Consider the following 26,573-nt stretch of genomic DNA (forward strand, 5'->3'; position numbering starts at 1 on the left):
CTCCAGGGATATTAGAGCAAATGCGACAGAGCTTATTGTTGCACCGTTATGCCTGCATTGAAGCTGGAGGACACAACTGCTGCAAATTTATTCATCCTGACTTGTTAAGTATGATGTAGTAATGACAACAGATAGTAATTTACTTATTAAAGCTACAAACAGAGATCATTAAGTTTTTTCTGCTTTCATAAGTATCCCAAACTTTGTTTAAAACTTTGGTCTGTTCAGACCACTTTATGCTCAGATGGACAAATCAGGACTGGACCTACAGGTAGAGTGGGACCAGACACACTGTGCTCATTTCATATTCCAGAAGAAGGGTTTGTGTAGAACCTTCTACTTTCTGAAGGTTTTGATTTATAGCTCTTGACTGGGGTTCCTTATATATCCATAACAAACACCAATTTCTCAATGTTACATCCCTTATCCTTTTGTAGGGCCCAGGGATCAAAATGGACCAGAGTGGACTTGAACAGTGTGAAAATCTGGAGCCTACCCATTCCATCTCATCACTGTTGCAATCCGAGGAAAAAAAGCAAAAGCATGTTAAAGTAAAGCATTCAATTTTGTGGAAAATGCCCATTTCAAGCCCATGCGTGTGTTTCGTCACAATGGTTTTGGCTTAAACTTCTGAAGGAGGAGTTTCTGGGCAGAGGTTCTTTATCTCAGGTTGATGCTTTTATTCCCCTCCACCATCCCTGAAAGTTTGTTACATGGTCACAAAAACACCATGGGTATATGTATGTGTACATATACATAGTGTAATATAATATGTATCCTATGGTATCCAGGACGAACAATAGGGGCACTCACTATAGGTCTCAGGCTTGAAGAGATGCACACCAGGACATCTCCCCACCCCTACACACACACTACAAATATTGAACCCTAGTAGCAAATGCAATTGCAGGCCTCCTGACCAACACAATCACATAGCTTTTCAGTTCAAATATGACAATCATACCCTATAAACACATGTAAGGGAAGGATGGAGATCTCATTCACCAAACAATTAATTATTCTTATGAAAAGGCAGAATATTACAGCTTACCTTCTTCAACTTTATGAGTTTGAGACCCGGTGGAAACATAATGCATAGCAATTCAGATTCTAGTCCCGATTAGCCTATCTGTGCATAGAGTGGACTTGAAAAAAAAATTCAAATTTAAATTCTGTTAATTTACATTTTCCAAATATAACTTTCATCAACCACAATTCTAACAATTCATGCAATATTTTGCAAAATGTTTGGCACGCAGAAACTGCTCAGTTTTCTCGGTTGACAAATTGAGGTTTATCTTGCGTTGTGCCAACAGTTGTTTCTAACAACTGGATTCACGTCGAGCCACAAGAGCATGACCACTACTGGCCATGGAGAACTACAGGGCTGCCAGAAGCCATTAGATCCAAGCCAGGGCCTCACCAGAGGAGAGACCCCTCAGGCCAGCCAACTGGACCAACCCCCAACCAACCATTCCAGTATCCAGGCTCGATCAAGGGACCCGAGATCAGTACACCCTAAACTTTGTTCCTTTATATCGGTCTAATTGATTACCAACTAAACTTAGCAATTTGTAATTGTGTTTCTTAATTTACTGCTCTATCTCAGACTCATCACCTGTCAGTCAACAGGTCCTACCCTCGCATGCAAAGTGTGAAATCCAGTGACTAAGTTTTAACACCCCCGTTTGAGTCTCCAGGAACCCATCCTGGGATGGAACCTTACTTTGTAATGCTATCATGAAGCATTGGAAATTCAGAAAATATTAGTCACAGTTCTAGATCTATTCGATTTCAACACATGTTGAGTGTCATATGTATGATTAATTAAAAATTATGCCTGAGCCAATACCACTTTGAATCTATACCAATGCAGACACACTCACCGATTTCCATAGATACAAATATTGATGCTTAAAAATTGATTTACATGTTGTTCAAAATAATGAATAATATTAGGGTGCAACTATTCCACTCAAATTACATGCATCAATTTAGCAATATCTTTGCTATAAAATATTCAAGAACTACATCAGAATAGTAAATTACATGTTATGTTATAACAAAATTCAGAGTTTTCACACACTACTAATGCAAAATATTTAGAAACTTCGAATTTTGCATAATTTTCATGATAATTAGACTTCATGAGTGTCACATGGGATATTTGCAGAGCCTGTGAAAGATCAAATGCTGGATTAGTATTGGTTGGTATTGGTAAATAAATTACAACCGATACTTTCTGATATCGATATTACATGTATCGGCCAATACCGATACATCAGTATCGGCTCAGTCCTATTAAAAATATAAATAATTTTCAGATCTAAAGGTATTCGATCAACGTGTTAAGAAATTCACAACATTGTAACAAAATATCATTTATTATTGTACAAATAGAGAACAAAATACTTCCTGTACATACTTTTCTGTCCAAACCCTGTCTCCACATTTACCATGCAATTGTGTACCAAAGTGTAAATATTTTCCATATTTTCTTGGGAATAACAGTTTCATTGAAATCTGAGTGTGAACTGTACAAATATTTATACACATTAAAAATATAACTTTAAGTTAACAAATACAGCATATGTTCCCTGAGTGAATTATACATTGCACAGAGTTTAAATTTATTTATAGCAAAAACTTCCAAAATGTGTACGCATTCATTAAATAATCACAAATAATATTCATATATATACTGCTGGACAAAAAAAACCGGACACTTGCATTTTTTGTGATAACGCAATGGGTCGATAAAAGCTCTGGTACAAGGGCTAACTAAATGTTGCAGAAACTGAATTAAGTACGAATGCATAAACAAAGTCCGAGCCTATGAATGGTGCATATGGTACTACATGATCTGCCGAACATTCTGTAATATACCTGCAAGCTGTTATTGCAATTCAGATGTCAAATATTAAAGTGTCCGGTTTTCATTGTCCAGCAGTATATATTCCCAAAATATTTATCAGTGAATATTTTCAACTTCACAAGAATGTTTCCAAGAAGCAAAAATTTATGAAAAGGATTACTTCATACACAAATAAGTTTCCAAGTAGTAGATCATGCCTGCAGTTCAAATTAATGTAATTTAATTTATAGTAAACAACAGGGCAAAACAGCTGGTTGAATACATATGAGTAAGCCAGTGAGAGTCCTGATAGAAATGGTCCAATATTCCCACCAATTGATAATGTCTTCCTGTTCATACAAAAGCTACCCAATTAACCCAATGGCTGTTAATTGACAAACATCTTTATTACATTTTCAAACATTTAGAAAATATACAATTCCCTTTTCTATTTAACAATTTAATACCCTTGGAAATTACATGTATTTAATAAATAATTTCATAACGTGATATCTGCCATTAATTTTTATTGTGTGCATTGTTTATGTTACTGTCAGTTAATTATATATCAATATTATTTACTTATATTTGATGTATGTATATTACCATTCTTAAAATTTCATTGAAATAACTTCTCTTGAAAATTCAAACTCTTTCATATTAATGATGGAATGTCATTGCACTCAAATAATATTATATTTTCAGAATTAGATTTGGACAATTTCTCATGTAACAATAAAAATATAATTTTAAATTTACTTTTTAGACATACTAAATGTTTTCATTTAGTCACAAGATTAAAGTTTATGTACCTACTACTAAAAATTATTACAGTTTAATATTTTTCTTGGGAAGTCATATTAAAACTGAGTTCATTTTGCATTTCAGATGTTCCTTTTTTAAACTACAAGTCCTGATAATATCATTGAACTCAGGCATCCCAACATTTATAACTATAGTTACATAGCTATTCAGAAATTTTCTATGTAATTAGGTGCATAAATAGATATCTTTTAGAAAAGCACAGTTATACCTATTCTGATTTAATCATTACATTTTCTTTCGACAAGGAATCCTTAAAGCAGCAAGTGTTGAGCAAATGCAATGGAATTGTTCCACCTTTATCTTAATAATAAAAAAAAAAAAGACCAGAATTTCTGCATACAGTTTACAATCCCTAGATGAAAACTTTTATTCATATCAGAAAACAAACAGATATAATAGAGACTTAAAAGGCCTCAAATTGCAAATATATTATTTATATTCATGGAATATAATTTCTTTTATGAGCTTTGTTCTCTATATTGCACAAAAGTCTTCAACTGATTCAATCGCTTTCCTTGAAAATAACATTACACATTTCATTATTCTTCTTATTCAAAGCATAAGTTTTTCCTGCAAAGTTCTGCACTTTGTATTTTGACTTGCGAAGTCTATGCTTACTTCCTGGAATTCTTTCTATTTTATGAATGTTGTGCCTATATAACAGAAAGAAAATAAAAAATGTCATTATTATATATAAAATGAAAATAGTAAAAAAAACTATCAATGATGTTATCAATAATAAACAATAAGATTTTTATGGAATATTTTGATGAAAACTGGTGCAAACTTTTACAAACATTAATTCAAACCAATTTATAACAAATATGTCAATTATAAGAAAAACTGAAAAGGAACTTTATTATTCAAAACATTGAAAATTCCCTTATAAATTATGACAAGCCTTCATCCTGATTAGCCAAACGTGCCAGAAAGCAACCGTAAGTGACAAAAATACAAATCATCTGCTTCCCTCTAAAAATTCTAATCATCAACTCTGAAATTACCAGTGGCGAAGCTCCTATGAGGCTTTTGAGGCTTAGCCTACCCAAAAAAATGTTGAAATTAAAATGTTCTTATACCCTGTAACAATCAAAGTTCGTTAAAATGAATTAAACTATGTAATCCGAACGTTTGGTTCCGCCGATCCTTCCATATATCTCGTCAGGCAGGCCAGAAAGAGAGAGCGCGTTCGGGCCGAACAGTGAGGCTTTTGACGAAAACCCTCGCGTTTAAAAGGCAGCTACAGCGTGAGCTCTGTGTACTGGGAGGGGAGGGGAAGGGGAAGGAACCGCCGATTCGCTGGGTAAAAGTGGCTAGCCTCAGAACCAAACCTGTTGTGCTTCTTCTCGTGCAAAGTGCGTCCGTCGTTCACGCGCTGCATTGTTGAATGTTAATTTACTTCAAGTGCATCCACGCGTGTGTTTGTGTGTGTGTCACATAGTGTATTTATGTTATAAAAATATAATACTGTGAAATTATGTGTTGAAAACTCTAAGAGGATTTGCAGTGAAATAAATGTAAGTGAACAAGACTTCGTGGCTCTCAGATGCTTAACCTTCGAAATCTTGAAGACACTGACTGTACAAATGGAAATACGTTTTAGAGATCTTGAAAAGATAAAATTTGTTGAATTGCTAGACCAAAATAGCTTTGGACGATATAACTACATTTTCCAGTGATGAAATTAAATAACCTTCAGTTCACATATCCATTTTTCAACAAAGAACGATTAGAAAATGATTTAAAGAATATCTATGCTGATGAAGAAAAGCATTTACCTCCTGCAGACCTTCTAAAATTCATAGTTAGCAATGATCTTCAAACAATCTACAAAGAAGTAACACAACTTATCAAGTTGGTCTTGACATTCCCAGCTTCCTCCGAAAGAAGTATGAGCACCCTCAAGAGAGCAAAAAAAATATCTCCGTAATTCAATGAAAAATAAAAGATAAAGTTCTCTCAGTACAATAGCCATTGAAAAAAAAACTGGTTAAAGAACTTTCTATTGATCAAGGCTTCAAGGAAAGAGTAATTGATACTTTTGCGACCAACAAGAATCGATGCATGAACCTGCTGTATAAAAAAAATATAAGCAGATTTTTCAGCCTACCCAGTATTTACGCCTTAGCTTCGCCACTGGAAATTACCATTTAATTTTTCAAAGTATGCTATGTTTATCAAAATGATCTTTAAAACTTATGCCTGATATATATGGAAACATGACCCCAGTCCCCAAGATATACTGAAAAGGGGATATGGTAAAAGTTATTTTTAGTAGTCAGTGTACTTTCCATGTTTTAATCCAAAACTTTTGGACATTCTTGTTCTGAGGAATGTTGGGTCATAAACCCCTCTACTACTTTACTTATGTTTGGACATGCCAGGAGCACTGGTATTTTATTAAACTTCTAAATGTTACTGTTGGTGCTGGCTATAATCTTCAGGGAAACTTTGTCAAGTTCACATCTTCATCCTGATTGCAGCCCCAAGTGAACGAAATGCACAGGCTCTAGTCCAGTCAACAATTCAAGACTTAATAGTAGCAAACCTTCATTAGATTCATTCTCAGTCTCAGAGCAACTAAACTTTGACCCATGTACTAAAAAATAATGAATCTTGGAGTAATTCATGGCTCAGAGAATTTGGCTATCTTTATTCTAAAGGTCATAGAGGACCACTAGATCACGAGAAAGAAGAAAAGCAACTCGTTCTACTCTTCACTAGAATTTCACTATTTTAATCCAGTCCTTCAACACTTTTACGTTCATCACTTATTCATATTAACTGCAAATGAACTTGTTTTTGTCCATCACATGCTTCTGTATTTTTATTTTGGTATTTTAAATTGCTTTTCTGCAACATAGGCTAATCACGACAATAAGAATGAATGATGATTATACATGAAACTGATCAAGGGTTGCTCACGAGAAAATAACTATTTCCAGGATTTGATCCTGGGACAGTTGATAGAATGATTTTTGAGTCCAGCATTCAATGTGCTTGACCACAATGAAGTGTTTCTGGATAAATTAAAATTTATTTGAATTCATCTCACCCAAAAATAAACTATGTAAATAAACAGATCAGGAGGGTCAAAAATCTAAGCCATAATTTTGAAGAAGTTCCCACATGTTGAGAAACATAATTACAGAACTTCTTTCTGGGATCCACTTTAAAAAATCAAATTGAAACGTGTTAAGAAACCACTTCTATGATAGAAAACGTGCTGCATGTAAGATAATATAGACATGAGAAATGATTTATGCAAGATTTTGTTTAAATTAATTTAAGAATTATCTGTTAAAAACATTTTTGTAGACATTCCACATTGAACCAATACACAACAATAAACAAATTAGATTCTAATGAAAGAATTAGTACTGATAGAATTTAAATTTTCCAAATGTAAAATTTACACCAAATAATGCTAAATATTTAATTATACTTAACACAAACTTACTTGACTGTTACATCTGGCTGCTCTATCCTCAGACAAAGAGCTATTTTGTCATAGAAGTCCAGGTTAGAGGAGAGACTGATCATAGCTTCTGTTGCTAGGTTAAATTCCACTTGACTTTTCACAAATGAAGAGTCCACTTTAATTAATCCTTGGGTAGCCACACCAGCACTAAAATTATATCAAGGAACTTTCTTAAATGTCTTCAATGTATAACAGAAAAGTTAAAGTCAATAAATAACAGAGTAAGTGAATGGTTTTAATTTGTTTGCATTAATTCGTATTATATCTTGAGAAAAGGTGGTGCAACAGACACATATAGTTCATGTAAAAGGGGGAGGGGTTAACTTTTGGTATGATTAGGGTTGCTATATTTCATAAGTGAAAATCCGTGATACTGCTGACTGGAAGCTTGTTGGCGAGTGGAAGAGGGGGGGGGGGGGAGCTGAACCCAACAAAGTTGTGTGTATGCACACATGCATTATCATATTCTTTTGACATCTTAAAATAATAATAATAATAAAAAACAAAACAGAAATCCACTTCGGAGTATATCATTAATCTTGCAATTCCTTTTCGGTGCCATAATGAACTAAACTGCTATCTCACAATGTTGAAACTTTATTTGAGAACTGCAGACTGAACAGTGTGGGCACTGTTTACAGTAAACAGCTTACTATGCAATGGAAGAGATTTGCAACTGAAATTCAGTGCTGCTAGCAGATGGCAGCGCTATTGTGAAGTCAAATATCATTGCAGCATCTTCTTGTAACTCGATAACTCTTTTACAGTGGCAGCGATTAGGGGGGCAGTTGCCCCCACACTTATTGCCACTTTTGCGCCTGGTCTATGCTAAACCTTATCTACCAAAGGAAAGTAGAGAGTCTTTGCCCTCCACCTCAGTTTTGGCCCTTTGCCCCCCCCACCAATTTTGGAACCCAATCGCCGCCACTGCTCTTGTATTATCGAGAGGGAGTGATTCAATGCACACTTAGATTGTTTAGTAGAATGAGCATTTTAATATTAGGCATTTTGTAAATAAAGTTGAGGAAAGCATAGTCTTAATAATTTCTTCTTTCCCACACGATTCCAGGACATTTGTGTGTCCCAAAGAAACTATTCGGAACATCAGGACAAATTATATCATTCTGGGATTGTCCCAAAAAATCCTGGACGTATAGCAGGGCTAGGTATGATCAGGCTATCAAAATCCAATCTATCAATATTATCAACCAGGTAATCTAACATTTTGACACACTGTTCCAATGAATGAGGGATAGCCATGTCACATTTTTCAAATAAGTTGTTGCAATTTTGCAATGTGTTGACTGGGTTCAGAGGAATGGAAGTTCAATTCTACTACAAAATGGTTAAAAAATGGACGACAATGGTTTACTTTGTAATATTCTTTTGTGCTCTCAGCTGGTGCATTACTCCTCCTATTTGACGGCTGGGTGTTCTAGGTCTCCATTTCTTCATCATACTCTCTTTGTACTGTCTCTGCTTTGGAAAAAACTTCAATAAAGTTCTCAGAACTCTCTCTCAGATATTTAATAATAATAATAATAATAAACTATTAGAATACTGACATGTTCACAGTACTGAACAGTCCACCTTTTGAGGTGCCTAACGTAATCTTGCACTGCATGAAATCAATTTGGTTAGAACAAGTAGAGATATTTCAAACTCCCCGCAGGTTACACAGTGAAGAAAATGAAGAGCTTGCCGAGATATTTATCTTCTACTAGTAAATTGTAAAGTTTCTACAATTAGTGAATACAATTCCACAAGTCAGGCTACTTAGTATTGCTACTTTTCTGTCCATCTTGTGTCAAACAATTTGGTTTTCTAGCACTGCATTTCTAAAAACAAAATTCCTTTAAGAAGACTCGAAAGAAAAAATATAACTAATTTAACAGTCCAAATGCAGTTTCTTATCGCAGAAATTCCGAAACTATCAGGAAATTGCAGACATTTGGTCTGCAGTCCCTCTGGTGTGTGGAATTACGTAATTTCCTTCCCATGGCATCCATATCCCGTCCTATATGTCTCTAATTTAGGAGAATAAAATAATTCCGAAGACATTATTATGACCAAGTGGATAGAGGAGATAATCTGGTAATTTTACTGAACCAAATGGGGGGGGGGGGGGGGGGTTGAACACATTGAACCCCAACTTAAATACGCCCATGACAACACATCAGATATGTTGGAAAGCACATGAAATTTATCAGTTTTATGTTTTATTTGTAATAAGCAGTTTAGAGTTAATTCCAGAGTAACAACTAAACAAAAGAAAAACATTACTTTAGGTAAAAGTAGGTAAGTGTATTCTTGTGACTAAGATTAAAGGAAGGGGGTTATCTCAAATAATGCAATAAAAATGCATGTCAGGCAGTACTTGTATTGTAATAATTCTTAAAGCTTTCATGGAGATAAATAACGAATAGAAACTCTCAGGCAGCCAGATCAGTTCCAGATATACTTCCAAGTTTTAGAGAGCTAATGTCACTCATCTTCAACACTTAGTACTGATGATAAATTATTAGTATTTAAATTTTCTAACTACTGCAAAAAGTAAATGTAAAATTTACATAAAATAATGCTCAACATTTCATTACATTTTAGGAAATTACGTGACTGTTATCCAATTATGAATCCAAGGGAAGGGCTATCGCCCCTCCCAACTGCCCCTTTTTTGGATAAAATATTATGCCTAATATTTTTGAAAAGTTAATGTTCTCTTTTATCCCCAAGTTTAACAGACTCGAGAATATTTTTTTTTAAAGTTTCATTAAAGTCCATGCTCATGATAGGCTAATCGGAACTGGACCTACAGCTCAAATTTGGATCTGAAACACTGAGGAATATGCTGCAAAAGGGGATCGAACCTGAGACCCCTTGACAGATTAGGTTTTTCTCTCCTTGTTTATTCACTTTAGTCCTTGTCTTCTGTTTAGGTGGCAATGGGAGGAACTATGATAACAACATACAGTGCGTTCAGTTTAAAATTTTACCACAGGAATACCTAATGGAATCTGTTGGTACAATTTTAAAATGAACACACTGTACAATAATGAACATTTATTCTGGCCCTGGATTCCTATATTTGCAAAACAAAATGCTAATCTCTAGAATATGGAAGTCAGCTTGGTTCCTATTTACAGTGCTATACAGGGTGGCTCAATAAGTCACTTAACACCCTCAGTACAAGGCCACTGCGGCATGGAATGTGAAAATGGCGATGACCAATCATTGCCTGGCCAAGGGGGAACCACATTGACGCCACCCACACGGTCGGCGGCCATCTTGATGTCCGCCATCTTGAATTCAACTTCAGAATTTTAAATGGGATGGGGGTCGTGCGACATATCAAAATGGGCTAGAATTTCACGAGAAATGCAATGGTGAAGGTTTTTTCGACGTATCTTTAACCAGTAAAAAGTTATGACTGAATTCTTGTACCAATTTGCTCCTTTTCGAGGTGTTAGAAAAATGCCTTAAAATTTGTTTAGCGCATCGGTAATGCATCGAGATCAAAGTGACGTCTAGGGAGAGAAGTTCGCATGCCATTGCACACGATTTTAATCGGATACATCCATGAAGAGCTGCGCATTATAAATGGTTGTCACGAACAATTTACAGTGTGACGCTTCCATTGAATTAAAAGTCCTTCACAGTGACAAGGCTAATGTTTATATTCATAAGGAAGTTTATAAACAGAATATTCGATGCTTTTTATCTGATAACCCATTTTCGACAGATCAAAGCTGAATGGTTAGTGTTGGTAAGTTAATGGTGTGGTGTGCTGTGTGGAACACGATTGGTTAGTCAATTTTCCATCAACGGAACCTTAAATGCTTAGGGCTACTTGGATTTGTTAAATAAACAGTTTTTTTTTCATCCTTGCTTATGGAAGAAGGTACTTTTTACAGGGTTTTTTCCAATAGGGAAGAACACCAGAACACTTTTGGAAACGTTATGAACCTGTTTTTGTCCAAAGTTATTTTATCAGATGACAGGGGTCGCATATTCTGTTTATGAACTTCCTTATGAACATAAACATTAGCCTTGTCACTGTGAAGGACTTTTAATTCAATGGAAGCATCACACTGTAAATTGTTCGTGACAACCATTTATAATGCGCAGCTCTTCATGGATGTATCCGATTAAAATCGTGTGCAATGGCATGCGAACTTCTCTCCCTAGACGTAACTTTCATCTCGATGCATTACCAATGCGCTAAACAAATTTTAAGGCATTTTTCTAACACCTCGAAAAGGAGCAAATTGGTACAAGAATTCAGTCATAACTTTTTACTGGTTAAAGATACGTCGAAAAAACCTTCACCATTGCATTTCTCGTGAAATTCTAGCCCATTTTGATATGTCGCACGACCCCCTTCCCATTTAGAATTCTGAAGTTGAATTCAAGATGGCGGACATCAAGATGGCCGCCGACCGTGTGGGTGGCGTCAATGTGGTTCCCCCTTGGCCAGGCAATGATTGGTCATCGCCATTTTCACATTCCATGCCACAGTGGCCTTGTACTGAGGGTGTTAAGTGACTTATTGAGCCACCCTGTATATTGTTTACATAAAACAGTGCAAGTGTACGTTAGAATTGATTCTCGGTGATCCAAATAAACCAACAAAGATTTGCCCCTTTCAACTGTAACTTCTGGATCTGCCACTGCTGTTACCTCTAGCTGCTCTATCATCAGAAAAAGTGCTATATTGTTTTTACAAGCATTTCACATACAGGGTATCCAGAATCATCTATCTGGAGGTGTGTAAGATCATTTTGAAGTGCAAAGGTACATTTAGTATCAAATTTAAAACAAACTGAAAATATGTGGAAATATTTAGGTAGTGTTGTGGAAAATTGGAGGGTGGGAGATGTTGGGTGTGTGGGGTGTAAAATATCTCGCATACTACTTACATACTTTCAAAACTTACTACATGTTCTGCAAAATGATTAACAATTTGGAGTTCCTTCATTACCTTGGAAGGTTTCTGTGCTGTTCTTTATCTAGCCATAACAAGAAGCAAAGTAAAAATGCAATTCTGTGGATAACTTACTCTCTGCCCTAACAGGTATATTATAAGAGTCAGGATAAGATAATGCTAAGCCACATTATGTACAAACAATTCCACAAATCTGCATTTACAGTTGAAATCTCTTCTGCTACTCATACTTGGTAGGCTAACCTATTGAAAAATCTATTTGATGTCTGTAACTGACTTTCATACCATTTCATTTGAAATGTACTGCCAGTAAATGTGGTGACGGAAGGGGTCCCAGATTCGAATCCTGGCCTGGGCAAGAGTATTCTTTATAAGTGTCCTCATCAATCTCATCATATCATCACTTATCGTTGTCGCAATTAGCCAAAAGTGGCAGAAAATCTAAACTATCTCACCCTGACCAGGCTTGTTAAAGGACCAGCAATTTTAAACAAATCCATTTCTGGTCCAGGATAGAAAATTAGCAAGTGTAAATGGTTTCTGGACTGAATCTTTTATCTATAAATATTTGGATTTGGTCCAGGAACCTTTTTTCTGGATCAGTGTAAATACGGTCCAAGTTCCATATTAAAATGAAAGATATGCAACTTGGACAGAATTTAAATTGTGTGAGAAAAAAAGGTCCCTGTCCTGTTATGGAACCTTGCTGGATCGTTAACAACTACATCTTGTTAAAGATCCAGGAATTGTAAATAAATTCAATTCCCATCCCAGACAGAAAATCAGTAAGTGTAAATGGGTTCTAGACTGTAAAGAACCTTCTTATGTTTAAAGTATTTTAATTTGGTCAAGGAACCTTTTTTCTGGATCAATTTAAATAATGCCCATGAACCCTTTTTCCAGATCAATTTAAATACAGTCCAGGAAACCCTTTTTCCCCCAGATCAATTTAAAAACAGTCCAGGAAACCTTTTTCCCCAGATAAATTTAAATATTATCCAGGAAAAGTGGTGGTGATTGGGTTCCAAAACTGGAGGAGCAAAGACAGTATATTTCCCTTTGTATATAATGTTTAGCATAGTGCGAGGCAAAAGTGACGAAAAGTGGGGGGGGGGCAATTGCCCCCCTCGCCCCCCTAATCGCCACCACTGTCCAGGAACATTTTTCCCAGATAAATTTAAATATGGTCCAAGTTCAGTATTGAAATTAAACAATATGCAACTTGGACCAAATTTAAGTTTTGAGAGAAAAAAGGTTCCGGTCCTGTTACGAACCCATTATAATTTATGGGTTCTTGAACCTTTAACAACCCTCAATTCATCACTGGTAGAGATAAAAAATTAACTTTGATTTGCAAAAGATAGTTTGTCCTGTACAGTAGAAATCTCTGCTATCAATTAATTGAGTCATCACACCATACTTCACATACTTACATAATACTGTGTGCAAGTACTAGAACAAAATTAGCCATACTTACCGCTTATCCATTACTGTGTGAGCATTTCTATTCCACAAGCTCAGTTGAATTTCTCCTGATAAATCAAGTGATATTACACCAACTAGGCTGAGATCAGCAACAAATCCATTTTGCAGAGGAACTATTTGCAAATGATCTAGTAAGAGTGTCATAACCTGTAATAAGATTGGAAACATTTTAATTAATACACAATAGACATAATGAGATATCATTACATTAAAAAATATAAAACATACGTTTCTTTCATGTTACAATCGACTTTACGAGTATTTGTGAATGTTCTTAGTTACATTGGCAACATTGTATTCAGTGACATGCCCAAGAGAGATGGTGGTCATAAAATCCTCTCCGGCCCAGAATTTTTAAAAAAAAGGAAGAAAAAGAGAACATTAAAGGAAGGAAAAGATGGCAAATTTGAGGAATGACTACTGAAAAAGTATACAAGCGTGACTGCAATTTGAATGCATTTTCAAAAATTTTCCTCGGTCTGTTTATCATAACTTCCTACACCCAAAATAATCCATGAGTCGCCACTGCCCCCACCTCTGAAATTCGTAGGCATGCACTGACTGTGTTAACCATCTCATAAAAGGAATCCTATACTATCCTGTAAAAAGTAATTTCCCTTGTACTTGAGACATTTTTCTAGTTTTACTAATAATCTCAACTGTAGGCTGTGTAACAGCCTTTGTCTGTAAACAACTGTGTTCCTGATTGATTGTTGGTTGGGGGGGGGTATCGGTTACTTGAATTTTTGTCGTTACTTTTGAACCATATTATTGCAACTCTATAATTGTGTGTATAGCTGACATACTACCAGCTATCAATCAATCCAAATTGATTGGAGGTCACATCTAATACTCCAAGAGCATTTTGAATTTCTTTGTTCCACATTTTTTAGATCCCCACCCTAAAAAATGGGCCTAAGGGGAATGTTATCCACCAGTTAAGAAAGGCGTGTAAAGCTTCACCTTACCCACTGTATTGTTCTCAAGTTGGTTGACATATTTTAAATTAAAAATGTATTGTACACAGGCATTTTGATGTGCTCATCAAGCATCCTCCCAGCCAGGAATTTCCACTTTGATCAGTGACGCCAGCCCATTTTTGATTACCCTATGAGGGCATATGGGTAGACAATGGGAAAAAGAATGCCGAAGAAAAACTAGTGCAACGTTTCCCCACCAAGTGAAATATGGCATTGAAACCTGGTCCACAGTAGACAACATCATGCTGCTGAATCAAATATGAGCAGTCAGTTCCAAAGAAGCACTGCTTCCAATGCTGACAGCATGCAAATTGAACACTGCTACATTGACATCAACTGAAAATAAAGTTTTGCATGTCCAACTTCTGGCTGTTATTTCAGCGACACATTTCCACCTGATGACAAAAATTTGAACTGGTGGGGCGGGGGGCAACTTTGAAATTTCAAATAGAAACCCCTATTTTTTATTACAGATTCGGATTTTACGGAAAAAAATACATAAGTTTTGTCTGAAACATTTTTTTTGCTTCGTGATAGATGGCGCTATAATCGACAAATTTTCATTTCTTGAATGTTTACACTTTAAAACCAATGTATTTCATTTCGCAATTCATTTAAATTCAAAAAATAAAACATTCTCGTGCATGAACTTTGTACTAATTCTTGACAAATCTTTTGAGATTTCATTAAGCTGGTAATTCGCCTATTTACAACATTTAAAAGTTAGATTCGATATTTGTTTAATTTTTTTTATTGTTGTGTCTTCTTCTTCTTCTTCTTCTTCATGCCCCTCATATTGTTGTGTCAAAAATAACAAAGCTACAACAGAAAAAAAAAACAATGTCAAGAAACAGTTCATTTTTAGACTTTTTCTGTTTAATCATTGTTTCTTTATCATTGTTTGTTTTTCATTTGTTTTTTAAATCACAAGAATGCTCCGAGCGTTTAATTTGACTAAGCTGTTGATACTTTTTAATATCAATGGATGTATTAACTGTAAAAGAGAAAATTTCAAATGGTTCTCGTGTATGGAGAATCTGGCAGGAATCTCCATCAAGTTGTTTTTTTATGCTCAGCGTTTTCCAGACAGGGTGCGTTCTTTCGCTTCGTTTCAACGTACAGTCAATCAATTTACTACTGAAGGAAGTGTTAAACCTAAACAAAGGACTCGTCGAAGAACAGTTACTGAAGAAGAAAATGAAATTAATGTATTAGCTGCTGTGGCCCATGATCCTAATGTCAGCTCGCGAGAAGTAGCTCGAAATTCCGGATTGTCCCAGAGCAGTGTTTTGAAGATTTTACAGCGTCATAAATATCATCTATATCATGTGTCATTGCATCAAGAACTTCATGGCGATGATTTTCAAAATAGAGTGATGTTTTGTCAGTGGGCACGTGAACAAATACAAATGAACCCAAATTTCTTTCGTCTGGTATTGTTCTCTGATGAGTCATCTTTTACAATCCACGGAACAGGTCAATCGGCATAATATGCATTACTGGAGTGTCGAAAATCCTCACTGGCTGCGCCAAGTTGAGCATCAGCGTCCATGGACTGTAAACGTGTGGTGTGGAATTATTGATGACAAACTCATCGGTCCCTACTTCATTGATGGAAATTTGAATGGTCAACAGTACCGCGACATTCTTCAAAATGAACTGCCAATATTACTTGAAGATCTTAACCTGGAACTGAGACAGAACATGTGGTTTCAGCAGGATGGATGTCCAGCGCACTATTCGAGAGCAGCACGTGAAGTACTCGACCGTGACTTCAATGGCCGATGGATCGGCAGAGCTGGTCCTGTAAATTGGCCTGCCAGATCACCAGATCTCACTTCACCAGATTTCTTTTTGTGGGGCTACCTAAAAGATAAAGTGTATCGAGAATTGCCAACTACTCGTGAAAATATGATAGAGCGAATCCAAAACGCTTGTGCCATAATTGAACCAGAGGTACTTTTGAGTTGTGTACATTCATTCGAAGCGCGGATCAATAAATGTATTGAAGTTGAAGGTCACCATTTTGAACACTTAATGTAATTGAGAAGTGAATGTAGTTTACTAGCCATCGAGATATCTAGAGCTAAGAATTGTCAAGTAATTTTGTATTTTCAAAATAAATTTATTTGTTTTACAACAATTTCAAGTCCTGGAACAAAAATGTTTTATTTTTTGAATTTAAATGAAATGCGAAATGCAATACATTGGTTTTAAAGTTTAAACATTCAAGAAATGAAAATTTATCGATTATAGCGCCATCTATTACGAATCGAAAAAATGTTTCAGACAAAACTTATGTATTTTTTTCCGTAAGATCCGAATCTGTAATAAAAAATGGGGGTTTCTATTTGAAATTTCAAAGTTGCCCCCCGCCTCACCTACAAGAGGGGGAGGGGTGTTCTTTTGTTGCACCACTAAACTTCCCCCTCCAAACTATCAACTTTTTATTTGGAACATTTTTTTGTAGGATGATTTTTTTTTCAAGATATTCAAATGATTAAGGTTAAAAAAATCACCCGTTATAAGTAAGTGGTTGCTGAAACACGCCTGCATTTATTGCTATTAGCACCACTATTATCATCATTATTTTTATTTTTTAACATTCCTTTAATGAGTGCATATTTTTTATTAGGTATGGGCTCATATGAAATTTTGGGTAATACTGATAAAGCACAGATTTAAAATTTATTAATACTGATACCAATACTACATAAAATTCCAAATGTTCTTTGAAGACTTGAATGGTTCATTGACCTCCTTAATAAATGTGTGTTTCAAGGTGACTGCCATGCAAAAGTAGTTGTCTATTTCAATATTTACTTTTTTAAAAAAGTAGGGCATGGATATTATCCATAAAAAGTATAACAAAATGGCAGAATTTTGCACTAAACTACATGATATTTATAGATATATCAGATTGGTAAATAAACTGCAATTTTACCAATAAACCGATACACCAATATGCCTATATTGGCTGATAGCATTACAGTATTTATTATTCTGTCCCATCCCTAAAATTTATAGTAGTTTAGATTTGCAGAATCATTTTGGAATGTTGTTAAAGTTATTTCCATGAAGAATCAAGAACAGAAAAAGACATTGACTGGAACATTGGCTAAGAAATAATTGCTTTCTAAAGAGATGCACTGGAAGGAAAGGTTAATGTGAGAAAGAAGATATCAAATTATAGACAATATTAAATTACAGGTATGCTATCCTGACATGAAGCTTAAGGAACAAGATCAGTTGCAGTAAAAAACGTGCCCATTAACGCAGAGAATGGTGAATGAATGAATACCTTATATATCTGACTAGCAAAAATAATGTGTGTCATGATTCTTCACAATATAAGAATAGCTGACCTCCATGACAGAATGAATAGAACAGCATGCTATGATGCCAGAAGTCCCAGGTTAAAAATCCAGCCTGGGCTTAGGTGTTGTTTGTGAGTGTTTCTACATCATATCATCACTCATCTTCATCTTTGTGATTAGCCATAAGTGGCAGAAAAGAAAAAAAATTCAATCAATATAAGAATATTCTGCCTGTTTCATATTTTTAAATACAAACCTGGAATATAGGTGTTCTTTCTGACCCTGCTCCAGACCAAACTAGTCCCATCAGTTCGCCTTGGCCAGTGAAGAAAACAAAGGGCCTGATTTGGACTCCCCTGACGGTCAGCTCCATTCCTGCTGTTGCTGATTCTTCTTCTCCTTCACTGTCCTCCTCATCTGATGCCACAAATGAACTCAGCCCACCAGCAAACATACCCAACTGGAATACAGAAGTAATATGACTTGCTATATACATTTACCTTGATGGGGTGTTTAAAATTAAAATATAAACATTCTTTCTATCATACATAAGCATTTATCATTAAAGTTACAGTTGACATTTTGTTAGTCTCAAGACCACACAAAAGTGATATAAATAGCACCATGTTCCCGTCTGCTTTACAACTGGAATGCCCTCAGATACTCTTTAGATTGGAGGAAGGTTGAGTGAGACTTGACGTCTCTTCAACTAGAGAACTTGAAGAAAAAAAAAAAAATTCTTGACACTTCTTCACAATTTAACATTGGGTACCACCATAAAAGTTATTCAGTGTACTGATGTTAACATATAGGCTAATTCATTTTGCCTAAAATGCATAAAGTTACCTCACATAATTTATTACATACACTCCTCTTGGTAAAATAAAGAACACTGCATGGAACCACTTTCACTCGCTTGCAATTGTTCATGCTACACTCAAGTGTATACAATGTAATATCATTTTTAAATAGTAATTTTATTAATAACTTATATAAGTATATGTTTATATAGCTTATATTAAAGCTGTTAAAAAAAATGACAAATAATCATGGATACATACCTGTAAAATATCCACTCTGGTAGTTTGAGCCCACATATCATCCTTTTCATTTTCATATATTGTTGTGTATTGATAAGATAGACTAAACTACGTTATGGCATGGAGATGATTACTATTTTCACTTAAGTTTCAATTTCATCACACTTTTCACTTCACGATGCACATTTGAGGACCCTCTGTCACCAACAAATGATGGTTATACGAGGGTCACTATTTATATTTTGAGCCTAACAATGAAAAAACAGGAATTTGGCATTGAAAACTGCTTTATTGTTTTTCGAAGTATTCTCCTTTATGGTCAATACACTTTTGCATTCGTTCGAACCATTTGTCAAAGCAGTTTTCTTGAGACACCTCCATAATATGGTTTTTGAACGCATCAACGGCATCTTCCGCCGACGAAAATCGTTGTCCATGTAATTTATTCTTGACATTCGGGAACAAGAAGAAGTCATTGGGTGCCAAATCAGGACTATACCGCGGATGACCCATCAATACGATTTTTTGACTGTTCATAAAGTCGGTTGTTAGACGAGATGTGCGACAGCTGGCATTGTCTTGATGAAGAATGATCCGACGGCGTTTGTTTGTTTTCCGTATTTGACCGAAGACCTCTGGCAAACAAATTGTTGTGTACCATTCAGAGTTGACCGTTCTACGTTCCTCTAAAGGCACAGTTGCCACATGACCAGTTTTGCCGAAAAAACAGGCGACCATTTGTTTCGATGTGCTTCGAGCGCGAACAACTTTTGTTGGATTGGAACACCCATACAGTCGACTGCTGTTTATGTTCCAGCTCATATGCATATATCCATGATTCGTCACCTGTTACAATCTTATATACGTCTTTTGAAGCACCACGATTGTATTTATTGAGCATTTGTTTGCACCAATTGACGCGAGCGTCTTTTTGAGTTTTTGTCAAATTGTGTGGGATCCAACGAGAACATACCTTTCTCACAGCTAAATGATCATGTAATATTTTAGATATGCTGGTGGAACTAATGCCTATGGTTGCCTCAATCTCACAGTATGTCACATGACGATCTTGCAGTATTAGGTTTTGCACAGCATCAATGTTTTCTTGAACAACAACTGATTTTGGACGACCTTCGCGAATCTCGTCGGTGAGCGAATGGCGGCCACGATTAAATTCGTTATACCAGCGTTTCACAGTGGCAAAGGATGGGGCTTCATCGCCAAATGTGGAAGTAAGTTGATCGATGCACTCTTGTCTTGATAATCCACGTCGAAAATTGTAAAAAATCATCGCACGAAAATGTTCACGAGTTAATTCCATTTTATTGTTGTCGTGCAATCTTCAAGGCAACATAAACAACACAAATGAAGCTATTGACAAAACATTTGAAGTACGTTATGGTCAATAATGCCAGACGATTCCGTGCAAACGTCAAATCGCTCCTAACTTCAATCAGTGTTGCCAAGGCTCAAAATATAAATAGTGACCCTCGTACATGAACTACTACTGAGCTTCGAGTGTATTCCCCTCATTTTGCCTGGTTGAGTGTTCCCCATGCAATGAGCTCTCAATTCTGCACACTATCTAGTGTCTTCCAAGTGAACTATTAGGTGCTTGAGCAAAAAGCTCTCACTGCAGCACTCTAGTACAATATAATCTACACAAAATTACAATATTTCATAATGGATTCTTAATTTGTAAATGAAATTAATTTCATACTTGAGACAATGCGCAGGTTAGCACAGCACACTATGTCATTATGGATCCCAGGTTCAAATCCTGGACTGGGCATTCTTCGTGAGTGTTCCTTAATGATATCATCACTCATCCTCATTTTTGCGATTAACCAAAAGTGTCAGAAAAGTAAAGTAAAATAAACCAAATCAATCTATCAATCAATCAATCCAAAGTTCTGTTATTGTAGGTTATAAATCTGACATATTAATTGGCTTGGACATTTTCCAAAGGAGTACAAGGCTACTATCTAATTTTAGGACAGTTAATATGGTCAAAACATTATTGATTTGCCACCACACTTAGGAAGTCAGACCTAACCATTCTGTCATGGAGGCAGGTTCTCTTTTCATTTAGTCTGCATTTTAAAAAAATAATTGATCATATTAATGAAACATTTCTTACATTCTTCACTAGGTGGACAAAAAGTAAGTTTGTTCATGTTTACTTGTTTATGCAGAATTAGGTTACTAGGTCTGAACTTACAGTTTAAAGTGGGATCCAAACTACTGTGCAATATGCTTTCACAAGCATCAAACTCAGAACCCCTTAATTACAAGGCAACAGTGCATGAACTATGCAATTCATGGAGGCCTAATAATCTGACAAAAATATATAATCAACTTTCTAATGTAATTAAAAAAATGTAATTTTAATGAATTTGAGAATGTGTACTTTCCTACAAAGACAAATACATATTGTAGATGATATTTAATGATTAAATTTATATTGATCTAAATTTTCATATTGTGATATCAAATGAGAAATATGTTTGAATTTATAAACTGAATATACTACGAAGGTCATTCAAGTCAAACTAGGACTTTTGATTTTTCAGAATAATAGAACCACAGACATAAGGGCCTACTATTACCGCATGGAGCGCTAACATCAAAGGCAACGTGAGTCACTTGTTAAACAATATGGCGGACAAGCCTGTAAGTGCAATATGGAACAGCATCTTGTGATGAAGTTTTTTATGAAACAAAGTATAAAACTGACTAAAATTCACAGATGACTTTCAAGTACAGTATGATGATAGATCTTCTCTGCAGTAAAATGTATGAATGGGGAAATGTTTTAACCCTAGAAAGCTAAGTCTTCATCAAATTGACAACACGTAAATACAATCAGGTATACCCCACCCTTTCTTACCACATGATACACTTGGCACCCTCTGTACCTTCAATTGGCCTTGAACTGTGGAGGGAGTGATACTGTCTGAGTTGAATTGCTGTCCAGTTGACAAATTATTTGATATTATTTTATCTGTGCAGTTGTTCTGATGAAGCATTAGCTTTAATGTAAACAAATTCATTTTTTCTTGTTTTGACAAGGTAAAAATCAATTGTGTTTTGCAAAGCAAAACTAAAAAATGTGACTTTGCTGCTTTAGGCAACTCGTGGCACAGCATCCATTTATCAACATTCCGAATAACCTGTGATAACCATGAAAGGAAAGGAGGATGACAAAAATGTTTTTCAGCCATTGTTCCAAAGAATACCAAACAAATTGCTGTTTTAATTGTAACTACTATGAACATCAAATCATGTCAAAACTTTTTTGTTTGTTACTAATACAATCAGAAACAAATTATGTTATTAGCCAATTTTAACTGCCAATAAAACTCTTCCTATAGAGCAAAAGAGTAAGGTGTTCAAAATGACTACACCCTAGCTACACATCAATTCAAGACGATCCTGCCTGAGTTAGCTTGGAGCCCACGTAGACATTCCCACTAACATCCTGGTTTCAACCACTAAAGGCATTCTGTTTTTGGAAGACAATACATGCCCTATACTGTCCACCACATGATTTGTACACTACAGGAACTCAGCTGGGAGTTACTGTCACACATCCCTTATAGTCTAAGTCATTTTCACCTGTTTGGACTCTTAAGAAGTTCCTTGGAGCCCAGCATTTAAGCAATGATGAAGAAGTAACACAAGCAGTCCGATCATGACTGACATACTGAGAAATATTTATTTCTATGCTGCTGGTATCTAAGCACTGGTGATATGCTGGGATAAGTTTATTAGTATAGAGGGGCATAACATCAAGAAATAAAAGTATTTCTAGACATCTAAATGTGTTCTGGTATTCTGAAAAATCAAAAGCCCCAGCAGTTTGGCTTGAGAACCACTCGTATTTACTTTTAATAGTGTGAAATGTAATTTTTCCATTCCCAAATAAAAAATAATAATTAAATGCAACACTTTATCCATAAATACAATTCATATACACTGTCAACCTGTTAACTTAAACAAATAACTTTCATCATTCACCAAGGATAGTGACATCAATTTTTGCCTAATAAAGAGATGGCGATTTGTTGATTTAGTAATCTGATTAATAACCCATGGTGCAACAGCCCTTTATGGCCAATGCCTACCTACCGACTGCCATTCTTACTTCCACATGCCCCAGGGGAGGTGGAAAATCATCCAACCAGTTACAGGGTGATGTGTGGTCGGCACAACAAACCCCCAGCCATTGCTGTAGGTTTCCATGACCTGGTTGTGCTACTCATCCACAGCTCTCAAATTTCCTCATGATGGTGGGTGGCCACCAGTACCATACACTGGCCAAAATCTCAGGAGAAAATGTGTTATGCTTTCCTTTAGGATACTTGAACCAGCATCCATATTGTAGTCCAAGACCAAAACCTGCCATTATGGATAGTGTTTTAAATGTAACTGGCAAACAAACTATTTTTATGTTTGTAATGGTATTACACCTTTCATTACTTACATCACTGAAATTTAACTTATTTGTCACCCTCTTAAACTAAATTTATTAATATGGACCCAATACAATAAAAAAAAAATACTACTTACTGTAAACATCCCTGTCTTATCCCCTAAATTTTCCAAGATAACATCAATAGTACTTCTTTTCAACAATCCCCCTGAAATTTCAAGCACAGACACAAAGCTTCCATTGCCACTAGGGTTTTCCATGAAAGGCCTGTTCATTGCTGATGTTAAACCTCTTTGCCCAAGCACATGGTAATTGTTAAGTTTCCCATCACTAAGGACGTTCGTCACAATTCCTTCAAACTCGTTGTTTATTTCCTTCAACTGCTGTATCCTTTGCAACACATATTGATTTACTTCATAACTGTCTTGTGAGGTTAATGACACTAAAAGCTTCCTCACTAGATCTTTGGTTGGCTTCGATTCAAGAAGAATGTCAATGGCAAGTGTCCTTGCACTGGAATCATACTTCTTTCCCACTTGGAAGTACACTTTTTCCATCACTCTTTTCACATCCTCATCCCAGTACTCTGACGGGAATGATTGTAGAGTTTTCGTCGCCATCACAGACACCTTCTTTGATCCCTTCTGTACATATTCCAGCAACAAGGGTACAAAATCCTTCAAACCCATATTTTTTAATGCACGCAGGTACTTTAGCTTGCAATTATCATCTGTGCAGGCTTTAAACCTGTTTAAGATAGACGATTTTACAGTTTCGATTATCTGAAAGAAAAATAAATTTGAATCAAAATACAAGTTAATAATATAGCCAACATCTATAACTAGGGACGTAAAGTTTTTGTTTTAACAATAACACCAAAAAATTAAGGAAAGCAAAGTAAAGCGTTTGAAATGTATTTGGAAGGTGGAGGAGGCAAGTTTTTGGTGTTTCGGAATCACGAAATAACGCGAATTGTACCATTTTCCATAATAACACCGATTGATTGATTGATTTGGCATTTTATGTCCACTTTATGCACAGTAAGGCTAATCGGGACTTGACCTACAGTTTAAAGTGGGATCCAAACCACTATGTGCCTCCACTGGGTTCGAACCCAGGTCAGAATAACATTGAATTTTGCACTTTAACATGAAAAACACCAAAAAGTATGCAATATAAACTGGGGATAACACTTCTTTTGTTCAAAAAGAACTGTCTGAAGATGAGATATATCACTTTTAGTCTAGCTGGTGAAAGTTCGATTCTAAAAGAGATTGTCATGCTTCATTTATTGCAGTTTGGTGCAGAAATGACTGACAATACTTTGACCTCGTCCTGAACGAGAATTCGCTGTGGGGATCTTCTCAGAAGGGAGTTTCGTAAGAAGAGGGATTTTTTCAGGAAGAAACATCTGTTGTATTGTGTGGGGAGGGACTTAGGAGTGTGGGTGTATGTGTGTACATGAAACTGTATTTTGACGTTGGCATTGTTAGCGAAATTTCACTCAGTCAGAATCACTGAGGCTGCATGGTTTGTGCACCGTAATGAATTTCCTTTTCGTTCTGTGGTGTATTTCGCAGCAAGCCAAAGCTAGCAGTAAATGCATTATTTTGTTTCTGAAAGATTTTATGCTTCAGGTAAAACTACATAATTTTGTAATCACTGAATTGCGAAAGGATTTCTTGGTTAAGCACAATGGAAGTGAGAGGCACAAAGAGAAGAGAAGTTTGCTTGTTTGAATTGTTGTTGTTCATTCACTTTACGTACATAAAGGCTAATCGGGACTGGACCTACAGTTTAAAGTGGAATCCGAACCATTATGTGCTTCTACTGGGTATCAAACCTGGGACTGCGTGAACACTAGGCGGCGACGTTACCATTATGCCATAGGGGAGGCCCGATAAAAAGTAAAAGAAACCGCAACTTTCTGTCGTCGAAGGCTTCGAGAAGCCTAAAAGAAGGAAAGAAGATAACGACTACATCGCTTCAAACTTTGGAAGACTTTGGCAAAGTAATCATTTCATTATTGGAGTGAATGGGGAAAAAATGCTATCTTTTTATTTATAACTGCGTTTTGTGAAGGAAGTGTTGTGTTGTGAGTGAATACTGTGAACATTGACTATGCACCATCTGTGCATGGAAAACCATTAATGTTATTGTAAACTGAAAAGTAAATTTAAGGAAACAAAGTTATAAATATGATTATGTTCAAAGCTTTGAGTGATATCCTTCAATAAACATTTTATATTCAGTGGCCGATGAGATGAAATAGTTTTCCAAATGCAAGAAATTTGGTAATTAAAAATAATATTCCCTCAATTTTCCATTACTAAAGCAATGTGAAAATCTTATGCTTAGAGAAAACAGTAAAAACGCATGTAAAAAATACACAGATTTTCAATTAATAACACTGAATTTTGGGGAAAAATAAAATGAAAACTTTACGTCCCGATCTATAACTCATTGAATTTCAGTTAATACAATTGGAGCTTGCATGTTGCCAGAACCAACAAATATTATATTCAAATTATTTTATTTTTTATTTACAATTTTGTTTACATGATAAAGTTAAGGCTATAAACCCATTCCTTGCACTTAATTATCAATTATAATTTTTTGTTCTACTCTAAATGGAAAACAAAAATAAAAAGTAATATAATTTTGGATACAGGCACTCTGTCCATTCGAAGTGAAAAAGTAAGAATTCATTATACTGATTTCAGAGAATATCAGAAGACAAGAAGATACAAACTCCATGTCTTACAGAGCATTCATTATGAAGGGTGTCCCAAAAGTAATGCAGGATTAAAATCATGCACCATTTTTTTTCCGCAGGGTTGGCAGCATTCTGTGAGATCATATCTTCTAGTAAACATGTTGTGGTTAGTCAATATGGAACACTACACAATGGAGGAGCAAGCAACAATCCTTAAAATTCATTACAAGTACGGAGAATGTTTTACTTAGACTTGTGCACATTAAATGATATTTTCAGTAGGAGAAAGGCCCCAAATGAAACAACTGTGATAAGACTAGTTGAAAAATTTTAACCAACAGGTTCGGTTGGAGACAACAAGAAAACGGGCCACAGTTATGCGAAAAAGTGATCCAGAATTTTGTCAAAAGTATTCGAGAGTGTTAAATGCCTCATCGAGGACATTTGTCAGATATCCTATTCCACATTTAATGGCAAAGTTTACCCATTAAAATGATG

General features: G+C 35.6%; 1 protein-coding gene across 3 annotated transcripts in view; it reads right to left on the bottom strand.

Moving 5' to 3' along the window:
- Positions 1–2,365: 2,365 nt before the first annotated feature.
- The window catches only part of Mtp (microsomal triacylglycerol transfer protein), a 197,232-nt gene continuing 173,024 nt past the window's right edge, over positions 2,366–26,573 (bottom strand). For all 3 annotated transcript variants that reach the window (XM_083141464.1, XM_083141463.1, XM_083141462.1), the window contains 5 exons: positions 23,497–24,141; positions 18,141–18,344; positions 13,580–13,734; positions 7,140–7,307; positions 2,366–4,332 (listed from right to left, as the gene is read on the bottom strand). In XM_083141464.1, coding sequence (XP_082997590.1) covers positions 4,182–4,332; positions 7,140–7,307; positions 13,580–13,734; positions 18,141–18,344; positions 23,497–24,141 — 1,323 coding nt within the window. In that variant the 3' untranslated portion in view covers positions 2,366–4,181. The remainder of the gene's footprint in view (positions 4,333–7,139; positions 7,308–13,579; positions 13,735–18,140; positions 18,345–23,496; positions 24,142–26,573) is intronic.

The sequence above is a fragment of the Lepisma saccharinum genome, chromosome 20, assembly GCF_977018435.1.
Source record: "Lepisma saccharinum chromosome 20, izLepSacc3.1, whole genome shotgun sequence".
Lineage (NCBI taxonomy): Eukaryota > Metazoa > Arthropoda > Insecta > Zygentoma > Lepismatidae > Lepisma > Lepisma saccharinum.